The following is a 15492-nucleotide window of genomic DNA, read 5'->3' as shown; positions in this document are numbered from 1 at the left end:
TAGTTGGGGGTCGCCCAGGCCCCCGTTAAAACACGCCCTTTGTACATGGCCCCTCTGTTGAAGAGGGTTTGGCAGCAGACCGGGATGACTATAGTCACACAGGGTGAGCTGCTCTGCCACGGCACCTCAGGACTCGATCATGAAGCTAGCGCTGAAGAGGTCATATATGGAGGAAGCCAATGGCTGCATCTACCATATACCCCAGGAGCCTCTGAAAGTTCTTTCAGTGGGACCCTTTCTCACTTCAAACACCAGCTGAACACACTCTGATTGGAGAGACATGTTAGACCGAGTCCATCTCCAAAACTGAAAAAGAAATACTCAGCCCGTGGGCGAGATTACTCTCTTCCAGTTGACCTGAAGACCCAACGGGCTCTGGAGCACTCGAGGGGAAGGACACTGTACTGATACTCTACCCTTAGACGCAACACACCGGATGGCCCGCGGTGCGGAAGGTAGAGATCTGAAGAACATGTCTTTCAGGTCGGAGCTGCAGACCAATCTTGGGCCAAGATGGTCACGACTCACCACCTAGTAGCACGAAGAACGAGTTTGCAACTGGCCTTCGTACCGGCTGGAGGAGCGGCTATATCAAATCCTTCGCCAGCAGGATAAGATAACACGCACAAGTCAGGAGCAATTTTGCTCCACACTCGGTGTGATGAATATCACTGAATTTTCAGGAGCACGTCTGCTCAACACCTAATGTGATGATTATCACTGACTTGAGCGGGGTAGCCGAGCCTGAGGTGGGGCAGCAAAGTAGAAATAGTGGTGTTAGTGTGCAGTGCAACACTTACCTGTCTCCACTAGCGGCAGGGGGACGTGAGAAGGCGGATGACCGGGTCCTCGAACACCCCAAGCTGCCTGCTGGCGACCAAGGGAAGCTGGGGGATGTAAGGCTATTACAGGGTCACACCCGCCAGACTGGTCCACCTGGGACTCAGGAATAGAAAATTTGCTCTTTTTCTGAATATGTGGGTACCGCTGACCCCGTTTTTATAGGGGCCAGCGGCGGAACAGACACACACATAACAAAAAACTCCAGCCGGCCCTCCAACCAGCCAGAGGGAGTGGATCGGTGACCACTCCACGAGCAACTCCTCCATCCCTGAGAGCCCGTCCAGGTTCAGCGTTTTCTTTTGCGCTGATGCTTACCACCTGGCTTGGCAGCGCCTGGAGCAGGCTGGGCGCCCCTTCCGTGGCCGGCTCCACGCCGGAACCTGGGTGAAGGCTGCGGCGATGGTCTGGCGGAAGCTGAGGCGGCTGCGGGCGGACGCCCTCGGCGACGAACAGGCGGAGGATCTGACCTCGGCGGGCGGGTGAAGGCAGCAGCGTCCCTCCGAGGCAGGATGTGCCGGATGGCCTCCGTCTGTTTCTGAGCTGTAGAGAACTGTTGGGCAAAGTTCTCCACAGCGTCGCCGAATAACCCAACCTGGGAAATGGGAGAGTCCAGGAACCGAACCTTGTCCGCTTCTCTCATATCGGCCAGGTTGAGCCAGAGATGGCGCTCCTGGACCACAAGTGTGGACATCGCCGAACCGACCGCGCGAGCTGCAACCTTCGCCGCCCGGAGGGCGAGGTCAGTTGCAGTGCGGAGCTCACCCATGAGCTCACGGTCCGAACTACCCTTGTGCATGTTCATGAGTGCCTGGGCCTGGTGGACCTGGAGCAACGCCATGGCATGCAAGGAGGAAGCGGCTTGCCCACAAGCTTTGTAAGCCTTGCCCGTAAGAGCGGACGAGAACTTACAGGCTTTAGAGGGGTGACGAGGATCACCTCTCCAGGAAGCGGCCGCCGTTGGGCATAACTGCATCGCAACGGCCCGCTCCACCGGAGGGATAGCCTCGTAACCCTTCACCACTCCCCCATCAAGGGTAGTGAGGGGGGAGGAGCTACTCAGGCGGTTTCTGACACAGAAAGGTGCCATCCATGCCCTCGTAAGCTCCTCATGCACTTCAGGTAAGAAAGGAACCGGGGCGGCGGACTGAGAACCAGTACGGCCCGCCCCGATATACCAATCATCCAACCGAGACGGCTCGGGACACGTGGAGGGTTCCACACGAGCCCTACCGCCTCGGCGGCCTTTTTCAGCATAGTTGACATTTCTGGATCTGGCTCGGGCAACACTGGTCTCCCGGAGGGAGGCAGTGCAGCCGAGTCGTCATCTCCAGAGTTCAGCTCCCCCTCCGATGCTGCGATTGACATCGTATCCCCTGGAGGGGCCCCAAATGACACGGCCGGCCTGTCCATTACAGAGGGACCAGCGGGATCAATGGGGAGCTCCACCGGTTGCGGTGTGAAAGAGGAGTGAGGGACCCATGGGGCCTGGCCGGGCGGATCACCCCTCACTGTGATCCTCAGATCACCCAGCTTGGACGGCACCCCAGTCTTTCTCTGGGAAGTTAACCCAGAGGAAGAACAAGGGCGGGGCCCAGAGGTGGGGACTGCACCAACGCTTTTGACGACGGCGAGTCTAGATCTCAACACCGAGATGGTCATGTTCCCGCAGTGAGAACATGACTCATCCACGAAAGCTGCCTCGGCATGCTGTAAGCCCAAACATGCGACACAACTTTCGTGACCGTCAGAGGGGGATAGTGCCAGACCGCACCCAGAAACGCACGGATGGAATGGCATCTTGAAAAAGACGCACTCACACCCGTGTTGCTCTTTTAGGAAATGGGACCGTCACCAGTGCCGGAGCACACAGGGAATGACCGCGGCAAACACTGAATAGTCTTTCAACCAACAGTGAAGCACTCACTTCTCGCCCTCTAACCAACCGTCAACACACAAACAAACAATAGAAATTTGATGCTGTTAAAACAGCAGTTGAGAGCTGAGAAGCTCGCGATCACCGCTGCACCACGCTGTAGAACACCAACACTGGAGAGGTCTTCCCGTAAGAACACGGACACACTCGCTCGTTGAATACAACAGATCTCTTCAGAGACATCAAAGACGAACGGCTCCGAAGCGAAAGGCAACTAGTGCGTGCATCCACTTCCGTATTTTGTACCCGCGCCGCGGGGGCGGAGTGTGTGATGCAAATCACGCACGCCAATTTCCATTGGCTCGTTCAATAGTAATCGAAGATGATAGGCTCCCTAGCGTGATCCCAATTCAGTCGACGTCGACTACGTCTGACGTTATCGACTGAAAGGGAACAAATAAATCAAAAATACATGCACATGTAACACAGCACGTCACAAATAAAAGCCCTTTTTTTCTGTGAGATTTAGTTTCATATTTGGATATTGAATAATAAATTAAGTTGTAATTTTAAATCTTAAATGTACACACAATGTTCCTATGTTGTTGTTGTTTTTTTTTTTACTGTTTTCTAGGGGTTTCTTAATTTTAGACTAGTTGACCAGCACACATTATATGCAATGCAATATTAATCATGAATAAAAAACGATTTTGAGCAGTATTGAAACTTTGGACTTTCGCTGTATATTGCAGTGCAGTGCAAGTGACATTTTGGATTTGGGTCGAATTCAAAAACCTTTAGAAGTCAAAACTAGAATTATGAAGATAGGCATGTGTTTGTATGTGTCTTGCATTCTCAAAAAATAATGACAAAAATATATGACAACTATAATTTGATACATGGTACTGATTGTGTAAATGTCGTTCTGCAGAAATCTGCTGCTACAATAAAGAGTAAAGAAAATTGACAAAAGATATTGTTGAAAAATTATAGAGGAGAATCGACATCTTCCAGCACACAGAACTAGTGTGACAGCCTTAAAAACAGAGTATGGGAATTAAACTAAGTGCCTGATGTAGAATTTCAGTCTTTTCTCTTTCTGTCTTCAGTCTGTATAGATGCAGTATTACAGAGAAACAGAGTCTCATCCTGACTTCAGCTCTTAAATCAAACCCATCACACCTGAGATATCTGAACCTGAGTGAGAGTGAACTAGGAGACTCTGGAGTGAAAAACCTCAGTGATCTACTGATGAACCCACAGTGCAAGCTGGAGAAACTACTGTTAGTAACATTATACTGTACAGCAGTTACTGTGATATTATAGTTTACAGTTTATTTTAAGACAACAGGACTGAAGTAATAATGTTTATAGCTCTGCACCTTCTGTTACACTTTATTTTAAATGTTTTATAACTAGTAAGTAATAAATCTTTGTACCAGTGTATATTTCAATTTTTCTCACAACCTTATTTTCATAAACATAATATTCAATATGGAGTCAAACCTGACTAAGGTCTATTGTGTTAAAGTTGAATAATTTGATACAACGTACTGATTGTGTAAATGTCGTTCTGCAGAAATCTGCTGCTACAATAAAGAGAAAAGAAAACTGACAAAATATATTGTTGAAAAATTATAGAGAAGAATCGACATCTTCCAGCACACAGAACTAGTGTGACAGCCTTAAAAACAGAGTATGGGAATTAAACTAAGTGCCTGAAGTAGCATTTCAGTCTTTTCACTTTCTGTCTTCAGTCTCTGGAGATGCAGTATTACAGAGAAACAGAGTCTCGTCCTGACTTCAGCTCTGAAATCAAACCTGTCACACCTGAGAGCTCTGAACCTGAGTAAGAGTGAACTAGGAGACTCAGGAGTGAAAAACCTCAGTGATCTACTGATGAACCCACAGTGCAAGCTGGAGAAACTATAGTAAGTAACATTATACTGTACAGCAGTTACTGTGATATTACAGTTTAAACAGGACTCAAGTAATAGTGTTTATAGCTCTGCACATTCTGTTACACTTTATTTTAAATGTTTTATAACTAGTAAGTAATAAATCTTTGTACCAGTGTATATTTAAAATTTTCTCACAACCTAATTTTCATAAACATAATATTCAATAGGTTTTCTAAACTGACTAAGGTCTATTGTGTTAAAGTTGAATAATTTGATACAATGTACTGATTGAGTAAATGCCGTTCTGCAGAAATCTGCTGCTACAAAAAAGAGTTAAGAAAACTGACAAAAGATATTGTTGAAAAATTATAGAGAAGAATCGACATCTTCCAGCACACAGAACTAGTGTGACAGCCTTAAAAACAGAGTATGGGAATTAGGGCTGCACGATACTGGGAAAATATGCAATATTGTTGTTGAGTATTGCGATCACGATATTTCTTGCGATATAAAATTTCCCTAGAGAAATGCTATTTTTATTAAGGTTTTTTTTTTTTAAATCATTTGTAATGATCATACTAAAAAAAAAAAAAACAGGTAGGCTAAAATATATTCTTCTAATCTTCAGAAGAATATCTCAGTTTTTTTTCAGAAGGAGTTACACTTGCAACTTTTCAGAATGCCGCAAGCTCACCACAGGTCATGTGACAAAAACCAACAATCAGCCTCGGCCTTTCCGTAACAACATCGAAAGCTCGGCCGAACAGCTGATCATACTGTACAGGGCGGGTTTTTATTTCTCATCTCCATAAATATATCTAGAAGTAAAGCAAATACAAGGGCTAGAAATCAGTGAATCCTTTGCTGATACTTATTCGTCATCATGGAAAGTCCTCAGCGCAGTTCATGGTTGCATAGCAACGACAGACGCAAGCGCTTGTGGAAAGAAGGAGATAGCGCCGTGGCCGCACTTTCCAGGCGTTTTTAGACTCGATATGTGAACGGGCCCTTACACAGTTCCTGCATTTGTGACACTTCTCTATTGAAGCCAAAATATTGCCATATTTCAGACGTAGAGGCCAATCAGGAAGTTCCCTGTCTTACAAACGCTTCATGAGGCACACGCGCACACACACGCAAGGTCTCTCGCTCTCTCCCTCTCTGCTGTGTGCGCGCGCTACACGGTTGGAGCACAGTCTCTTCTGTCTCGCATGCGCGCTCTCGCTCGCTCGCTCTAGATTCTGGGAGATTTTAACTCATTTGTGGGCATCAGGGAGCCACTATCAATATGCGGGAGACTCACGGAACTTCCAGGAGACTTGGGATGTCTGAAAATAAAGTAATTTATCGCACCTTTCTGCGATACGGATATCGCATATACTATTATCGTGATAACAATAATTTTTCGATATATCGTGCAGCCCTAATGGGAATTAAACTAAGTGCCTGATGTAGCATTTCAGTCTTTTCTCTTTCTGTCTTCAGTCTGCAGAGATGCAGTATTACAGAGAAACAGAGTCTCATCGTGACTTCAGCTCTGAAATCAAACCCATCACACCTGAGAGATCTGTACCTGAGTAAGAGTGAACTAGGAGACTCTGGAGTGAGAAACCTCAGTGATCTACTGATGAACCCACAGTGCAAGCTGGAGAAACTAGAGTTAGTAACATTATACTGTACAGCAGTTGCTGTGATATTACAGTTTCAACAGGACTGAAGTAATAGTGTTTATAGCTCTGCACATTCTGTTACACTTTATTTTAAATGTTTTTTTAACTAGTAAGTAATAAATCTTTGTACCAGTGTATATTTAAATTTTTCCCACAACCTCATTTTCATAAACATAATATTCAATATGGAGTCTAACCTGACTAAGTTCTATTGTGTTAAAGTTGAATAATTTGATACAATGTACTGATTGTGTAAATGTTGTTCTGCAGAAATCTGCTGCTACAATAAAGAGTAAAGAAAACTGACAAAAGATATTGTTGAAAAATTATAGAGAAGAATCGACATCTTCCAGCACACAGAACTAGTGTGACAGCCTTAAAAACAGAGTATGGGAATTAAACTAAGTGCCTGATGTAGTATTTCAGTCTTTTCTCTTTCTGTCTTCAGTCTGTGTGAATGCAGTATTACAGAGAAACAGAGTCTCATCCTGACTTCAGCTCTGAAATCAAACCCATCACACCTGAGAGATCTGGACCTCGGGAATAATAAAATAGAAAACACAGGAGTGAATCACGTATGTGACGTACTAAAGGACTCACACTGTAAACTGGAGAAATTGAGGTCAGTAACATTCACATACACCAGTGGTTCTCAAACTTCTCTTATGACTTATGAAGTCAAGATTTTTAGATTAATAATCTCTCTATGAGTCTATACAAGTGTACTGGACCTCCAAAGATGATTCTTCATAAACCACACAAAGCAAACACAGCGGTTATCCATACGACCCCAGTTGATAAATTAAAGTCTTCTGAGGTCTTCTTTTTAAACAATAAACCATAACATCATCTATAAACCAACTGTAACCTTGTGAGGAGTATCTCTTTAACAAACACTTCAACAAAGTGTTCAATAAGTTTAAACCAAGACACTTTATTCTCAGTCTCTCCTGAAAAGACTGTTTACAGTGTATTTGTGGAAAATAATTCCCCTTAGTCGTGTTTTGTGATCTGGTGAAAGTAAGATGATCTCTGTCTGTTTCTCTCGTTCTAGACTAAACGACTGTGGCATTACAGATGTTTCAGCTTTAACTCAGGCTTTGACAAACTCAAATGCACTGCAGTTTTTAAAAGAGCTTGATCTGAGCAACAATATGATCAGAGACTCAAAGCCGCTCAGAGACGTGTTACGAGACTCAAACTGTACACTGAGGTGAGTAAACATCAGTGATGTTAAAGATACTTTAATTTATCTCTGACAGTCTTTCAATATTTGTGTAAGGACAATATAATTAAGTTTTATTGAAACAATGTGGGCAAAATTTAAATTGATTGAAAACCAGTTAAGCACAAGTCACAGCTAATTCAAAATCCCTGGTCAATCACACAGTCCTGCCAAGAAAGCTCAAAAAAACATAATGCTCTCTCTCATGATGTGCTTCATAACTTCTAGTAAGGTAAAAAAAAAAAACGAATAAAAACGCTGTATTATGCATACCAGACAAGTAGTTGCGATGTCACTTCGTAAAGAAAGAGTGCGCGCCTGCGCACATAGGCCGTGTGTCCACCAAAGCGTTTCTTCACGCACCTGGCGTAAAGTTCTAATTGTTTTCAATGGGAGCGCCCGTTTTTTAAACGCCATGAGCGTAAGGCTGTCACGGTGTGAGTTCATGTCTTGTTCCTGTCTGTCTTGTGTTCCCCCCATTATTGTGTATTTGGTTTATTCCCGTCTAGTTTTCCCGCTCCTCGTTTGTGTTCATGTTTACCACCTGTGTTAGTTAATTTACCCAGCTGTGTCTTGTTTCACTCATCCGTTCCCCTGTATTTAAACCCTGTGTTTTAGTTCAGTCCTTGTGAGTTCTTAATGTTGTAATGTTTGCTCTTGTGTGTTCCTAGTTTCCTTGTTCTGTGTACTGAGTACCGTATTCTGAGTTTTCCTTGGATCACCTGCTTGTTGGATTATTAAAGTGCTTGCGATTGGATTCACTCTCTGCTTCATTCCTGCCACATCGTAACAGAAGAACTCACCAAAACGATGAATCCAGCAGCACTGATTATGTGTCTTCGTCAGGGAGACCGGCCAATAGAGGAGTATGTAAGAGACTTTGTTGAACTGGCAAATGAAACTTCAATGGACTCTTTGTGCCTTATGATATTCTTTAGAAGTGGACTATCTGAGCCATTCGGGTCAGTCATGCCACTGCACGATCCTCAATGGACTTTAGAGTTTTATATTGATTTGGTCTTGTTACTGTGTGGCTCAACCATTACTGTGGGTTTGGCAGACACGGAGCCCTGCAACCCCACAGTACCCACCAAGCCTGAGCTTCACGTCAGCCACGAAGAGCCAGAGACTGTCCAGCCAGAGACCGTCCAGCCAGAGACCGTCCAGCCAGAGACCGTCCAGCCAGAGACCGTCCAGCCACAGCGCCCTCACCGCTGGTCCCGTCCAGCACAGCGCCCTCACCGCTGGTCCCGTCCAGCAGAGCGCCCTCACCGCTGGTCCCGTCCAGCACAGCGCCCTCACCGCTGGTCCCGTCCAGCACAGCGCCCTCACCGCTGGTCCCGTCCAGCACAGCGCCCTCACCGCTGGTCCCGTCCAGCACAGCGCCCTCACCGCTGGTCCCGTCCAGCACAGCGCCCTCACCGCTGGTCCATTCCAGCACAACGCCCTCTCGCTCTCGGAGACGGAGGAGGAAGAGGACTTCCCGCGTCCCGTAATGCCTGGAAGTCCTCCCTGTACTTCCTTACAGCCCAAAGTCCTCGCCGCTGGTCCCGTCCAGTCCAGAGACTGTTCAAGTCACGTCTGCCGATCCAGAGACTGTTCAGGTCACGTCTGCCGATCCAGAGACTGTTCAGGTCACGTCTGCCGATCCAGAGACTGTTCAGGTCACGTCTGCCGATCCAGAGACTGTTCAGGTCACGTCTGCCGATCCAGAGACTGTTCAGGTCACGTCTGCCGATCCAGAGACTGTTCAGGTCACGTCTGCCGATCCAGAGACTGTTCACGTCACGTCTGCCGATCCAGAGACTGTTCACGTCACGTCTGCCGATCCAGAGACTGTTCACGTCACTTCCTCCGAGCCAGTGTCTACGGACAAGATGGCCGAACCAGAGACTGTTCACATCACTTCTGCTGATCCAGAGACTGTGTGTGTTGTCCGTTCCTGAGCCCGAGCCAGTGTGTGTGTTGTCCGTTCCTGAGCCCGAGCCAGTGTGTGTGTTGTCCGTTTCTGAGCCCGAGCCAGTGTGTGTGTTGTCCGTTTCTGAGCCCGAGCCAGTGTGTGTGTTGTCCGTTCCTGAGCCTGAGCCAGTTTGTGTGTCTGCTGTTCCTGAGCCCGAGCCAGTGTGTGTGTTGTCTGTTTCTGAGCCCGAGCCAGTGTGTGTGTTGTCTGTTTCTGAGCCCGAGCCAGTGTGTGTGTTGTCTGTTTCTGAGCCCGAGCCAGTGTGTGTGTTGTCTGTTTCTGAGCCCGAGCCAGTGTGTGTGTTGTCTGTTTCTGAGCCCGAGCCAGTGTGTGTGTTGTCTGTTTCTGAGCCCGAGCCAGTGTGTGTGTTGTCTGTTTCTGAGCCCGAGCCAGATTGTGTTTTGTCTGTTTCTGAGCCCGAGCCAGATTGTGTGTTGTCTGTTTCTGAGCCCGAGCCAGTGTGTGTGTTGTCTGTTCCTGTTCCTGAGCCGGTGTCTGCTGTTCCTGAGCCGGTGTCTGCTGTTCCTGCGCCTGAGTCACCGCCCTGGCCGCCCGAGGGGTCGTCGCCGCCCTGGCCGCCCGAGGGGTCGTCGCCGCCCTGGCCGCCCGAGGGGTCGTCGCCGCCCTGGTGTCCTGCTCGGCCCTGGCCGCCCGCGCGTCCTGCTCCGCCCTGGTCGCCTGCAGTCACATTCCCCTGCACAGACTTGGCCCTCCTTCCCTCCCCCAAGACCACCTCCGCTTCACCACCCTCCTGAACTTTTGTATTTTTGTTTTAAGGGGCGTCGGGAGTAGGGATGTAGCGATTACCGGATTTCACAATTAACCGCGCTTTAAAACGTCACGGTTAATTAATCGTAAAGACTATGCTACACCGAGTGTTCTGCACGGAACGGAACTTTTGCACCAAACGAAAACAAGGTTACACCAGCGGTGCACCAGCTTAATGCCGTGCTCGTCAACCACTATGGCAGGGGGACTAGCAGCGACGCTCTATTTCCACCGAAAAAACGCCTTAAGGGCCTGTTCACAGATCGCGTCTTTTGCGCGCTCAAGTTCGTTATTTCAAATGTAAGCGTGCGGCATGCGCGCTCATAAGGGAAGCGACGCGCTCGTTTTTTCCAAGCGCGTGCGCGCCGTATCGAGATAAAAACATCTCTACTTTTCAAAATGCCGCAAGCGCACCTTAGGTCAAGTGACAAGAACCAACACAGCAACGACAGACGCCTCCGGAGCGCAATCGCCCTAGCGCTTTGGAAAAAGGAGAACGTGGCGTGCAACTTTCAGCTTTCAGCTTTGCAACGTAAAAAAACAACAACCAAAAAACAGCGGAATGTTTTGGTTACCCAAGTCTGTGGAAAACAGAATGTGACGTGCTCTCAAGAGTTTCAGTCAGTGAACATTTAACTTAATATCCTATTGCTTTCTCCTGTAAATGTTAGGCTTTGTAGTTTTAATATGCCCGGTGTAAAACACTAACATAAGATCAGGGCCGTGTAGACTTCTAGGACTACCAATTAACTGCATTTCAGTTATTAATAACACTACATGAGAGATGTTCTCAGTTTCTTTCTATAATTTTTACTTAAACTTCAAACAAACAAACCAAAATAATGAGATTATAATAGATGATTTTCTAAAGGCACATGTAAAATTTGGATTAATAATTTAAAAAAGAGTATTAAAATAAGTACAATAATATTGGAGTGGATAACATGTGGACTATATTTGTTTTCTTTTAAAAGAAATACATAGTTAATATTTAGCTTACATTTAATTCAATAGAGCCAAATACTTTGTTTATTCTTATTTTCATTGGGATTTATTATCCCTTTATTTGTTTTTAAGTCAAATACCAACAAGATATTGTTTTCATGTTATCAAGTTTTCTACCTCAGGTTGAAAATAAATTTAGAACAAACTAAACACTTAATCATTTTGTGATCTATTTCAATCAAAGGGTTGATTGAAATAGATTTCAATCTATTTCAATGTCACGGTGTGGGTTCATGTCTTGTTCCTGTCTGTCTTGTGTTCCCCCCATTATTGTGTATTTGGTTTATTCCCGTCTAGTTTTCCCGCTCCTCGTTTGTGTTCATGTTTACCACCTGTGTTAGTTAATTTACCCAGCTGTGTCTTGTTTCACTCATCCGTTCCCCTGTATTTAAACCCTGTGTTTTAGTTCAGTCCTTGTGAGTTCTTAATGTTGTAATGTTTGCTCTTGTGTGTTCCTAGTTTCCTTGTTCTGTGTACTGAGTACCGTATTCTGAGTTTTCCTTGGATCACCTGCTTGTCGGATTATTAAAGTGCTTGCGATTGGATTCACTCTCTGCTTCATTCCTGCCACATCGTAACAAAGGCTGTGTGTCCACCAAAGCGTTTTTACCGTTTTAGCCAGCTGAAAACGCCAGGCGCTCTGCTGAAAACGCCTAGCTGTGGGCGCTTGAGAGCGTTTTGGCAGCTCTGCGTTTTTTCAGTTGAGACGATTCGTTGCTATGATACCGAATATCCGCAGCACAGTTTACTTGTAACTGATTTCGTCGATAATTTGTTTCATACTAAAAAAATATTTTTCATCCATTTTGTTCGGTTAGCTCTGCTGGTTGATGTCTTTGTTCAGGAAGAATGTTGTGACTGTTGGTCGGTGTGGTATTTGTCCCGCCCCTCCTCCACTGTGATTGGACAGCTGGGTAAAAAGTGACAGTGATGAGCGCTGCGTTTTATCCAAAGTTGAACATTTTTCAGATCTCGGCGACCAGTAAAAAACGCCGAGCGCTCATTAAATACTCGCTCAGCGCCTCGTTACGCTCATGGCTTTTAAAAAACGCGGCGCTCCCATTGAAAACAATTGGAATTTTACGCCAGCTTCGTGAAAAAACGCTTTGGTGGACACACGGCCTAACGAGGCGCTGAGCGTGTACTTAACGCTCAAGCGCTGAGCGCCCGCCGTTTTTTACTGGTCGCCGAGAGTTGAAAAATATTGAACTTTGGATAAAACGCAGCGCTCATCATTGTCACTTTTTACCCAGCTGTCCAATCACAGTGGAGGAGGGGCGGGACAAATACCACACCGACCAACTGTCACAACATTCTTTCTGAACAAAGACGTCAACCAGCAGAGCTAACCGAACAAAATGGATGAAAAGTACATTTTTAGTATGAAAAAAATTATCTACGAAATCAGTTACAAGTAAACTGTGCTGCGGATATTCTGTATTATAGCAACGAATCGTCTCAACTGAAAAAACGCAATCAGTGCAGATTCAGCTTCAGCTCACAGCCGTCCAGCATCACATGATCAATGTCTCTGACTCTTGTGTGTTTTTACTTTGACAAGCATCACCTCACATTGCTTTAGGCTTTCTTTACTTTCCAAACTCTAAGAAATGTGTGAGGATCTGATGTCTGTACAACTTAATCTAAAATATTTACATTCTATATTCAAATATAAACTGACAATATCAGTTTTATATCTTTAAAATGAACAGGGATTTTGGTGAGATTTGGTGAGACTTATGTATTACTCACTAGTAATGTAAACAGCATTATTAGAAATATACATGTACACTTAAAGCTGCAGTAGGGAGTTTTGAGAAAATGTTGACTTAGCCTGAAAATTTTAACAAGCACAACTTACAGGTCCAACCCCCTTGCTCTCTGCGGCACTACAGCCCTCCCTCCACAGCTCCTCCCTCCACAGCTCCTCCCTCCACAGCTCCTCCCTCCACAGCTCCTCCCCCCACAGCTCCTCCCTCCACAGCTCCTCCTCCACAGCTCCTCCCTCCACAGCTCCTCCCTCCACAGCCCTCCCTCCACATCTCCTCCCTCCACAGCCCTCCCTCCACAGCTCCTCCCTCCACAGCTCCTCCCTCCACAGCTCCTCCCTCCACAGCTCCTCCCCTACAGCGGAGCCTGCCGTGAACGCGCAGGCTAGTAAGCAGGACCACCGATGACGGCGGATTATAAACAGTTATGGAACATTCACTAATAGGGACGAAACATCAACAATATGCTTTACATTGACTATGGCCTGCCCATACTTTGACTACAAACTTGGTCCTCAAATCATTATGTATTTTGCAATACATGTAACTTTATAACGTTGCACTCTTTCTATAAGTTATAAATAGCTAGTAAGATAACGTTAAAGGATTAGTTCACTTTTAAAAAATATTTTTGCTGATAATTTACTCACCCCCATTCGTCCAAGATGTACATATCTTTCTTTCTTCAGTCGAAAAGAAATTAAGGTTTTTGATGAAAACATTCCAGGCTTTTTCTCCATATAATGGACTTCAATTGGACACAAATGTTTCAAGGACCAAATGACAGTTTCAGTGCAGCTTCAAAGGGCTTTAAACGATACCAGACGATGAATAAGGGTCTTATCTAGCGAAACAATCGGTCATTTCAAAAATAAATAAAAAACTTTATAAGCACAAATGCTCGCCTTGCTCTGTTCTGTGATGCACGTTCGTGATCCTGTTCGAACTCGTTCATCAAAATGAACAAATCTTTTTTCGGGTCATTTCGTTCGTTGAATGAACGAAATGATTCCAAAAAAGACTCGTTCAAAATGAACAAATCTTTTTTCGAGCCATTTCGTTCGTTGAATGAACGAAATGACTCGAAAAAAGATTCGTTCATTTGGATGAACGAGTTCGAACAGGAGAGTCACGAACGACGGTACACGCTCGCGCTGTGCAAGAGAGGGGTGATCAGCGCGTACACGAGCGTGATTGACACTGCTAAGACATTCCTCCTGGCTCTGATTGGTTGTTTCTGACCGGGAGCGGTGTATTTCTGCAAATGGCAATAGGACCACAGGGAGGAGCCAAAGGAGCTTGATTTTTTCACAGATTATCTGTCTCATATTCTACTGTCAGGACATAATGACAGTTTTAACAAATATTTGTTTACAAAAGTTACCTACTGGAGCTTTAAGTGATATTGAATGATTATTGTTGGTTTAGTACTCTTACAAATGATAATTTTATTTTATTTACAGGTGAAATGGATTGAGAAGATCTTGATCAGAGCTGAGATGAAACAAGAATAAAGAAATCTTTAGTATAAGGCCAACAATCATGATGATATTGGGATTTAACTCATCCATATTGAAGCAATTAAAATATTGCTAATAATAACTGTCATTGCCAAATTTAGCACTCAAATGTTTCAAGTGATATTGAACGTTAAATTATTGTGGGCTACACAATTTCTTTATGCCTTGCTGTCATTTTCCATTTATAGACATTTTCAGGGATGAGAGAGAGAGAGAGAGAGAGAGAGAGAGAGAGAGAGAGAGAGAATTTTTACAATTTTTTTTAATTTAAGTACACCTTTATTTTAAACAATAAAGTGTTCACAATAATTTTACAAACTCAAACAAGAACCATAATAATACAATTCATGTTACAATGAGAAACATTTTAAAAAGCAAGCATTAAATCACCATCATAATCTACTGTGCAAAGGACTTCATTTATCCCCCAAATGTACATGAAAGATTCTACACAATTTACCATTTTATAATAGGCATGCTCTATTCTAAGCCGAGCCGCCACCAAGCATTTGAAGGTCAACAACACATCCAGAGAACGCTGTCCTAACAACTTATTCTTTCTGGATTTCCATATAGCAAGTTTTGCTGTACCAGACAAAACATTTAGTAAAATCAACTGACTTTTCCTTTTTTTTGTATACCTTGGACCATATATAAACATTTCGTAAGAGAAAGCTTCACCAATTTCAATGAACCATTGAGATAAAAATGAAAACAAATCGTTTAGCCGAGTACACTGTACAAACAAATGAAAAACCGTTTCAACCTCTTTACAGAAGGGACAGCCCACCCCTACCGAAGGATCAATCTGCACCACGTATCTGTTTGTGGCTATCGCCCCATGAACGATCCTCCACTGAAGGTCTCCCGTTCTTTTGTCAATGGGGCGTTTTTATAAGGACCGCCAGCGTCCTCTAGGGGAGGAAAGAACTCCAAAAAAATCAGTCCATTTATTTGA

The 15492-nt window shown here is 44.8% G+C and overlaps 1 protein-coding gene across 5 annotated transcripts in view; it reads left to right on the top strand.

Annotated features, from left to right (window-relative positions):
* The window catches only part of LOC143730753 (NACHT, LRR and PYD domains-containing protein 12-like), a 69196-nt gene extending 54259 nt beyond the window's left edge, over positions 1 to 14937 (top strand). For all 5 annotated transcript variants that reach the window (XM_077221334.1, XM_077221333.1, XM_077221331.1 and 2 more), the window contains 6 exons: positions 3826 to 3999; positions 4474 to 4647; positions 6103 to 6276; positions 6736 to 6909; positions 7342 to 7500; positions 14478 to 14937. In XM_077221334.1, the coding sequence (XP_077077449.1) occupies positions 3826 to 3999; positions 4474 to 4647; positions 6103 to 6276; positions 6736 to 6909; positions 7342 to 7500; positions 14478 to 14481 (859 nt within the window). In that variant the 3' untranslated portion in view covers positions 14482 to 14937. The remainder of the gene's footprint in view (positions 1 to 3825; positions 4000 to 4473; positions 4648 to 6102; positions 6277 to 6735; positions 6910 to 7341; positions 7501 to 14477) is intronic.
* Positions 14938 to 15492: the final 555 nt, after the last annotated feature.

Source organism: Siphateles boraxobius, unplaced genomic scaffold (genome assembly GCF_051911475.1).
Source record: "Siphateles boraxobius isolate OS27281-9 unplaced genomic scaffold, OSU_SipBor_1 81, whole genome shotgun sequence".
NCBI lineage: Eukaryota > Metazoa > Chordata > Actinopteri > Cypriniformes > Leuciscidae > Siphateles > Siphateles boraxobius.
The sequence above is the reverse complement of the archived record's forward strand: the minus strand, read 5'-3'. Positions and strand labels throughout refer to the sequence as shown.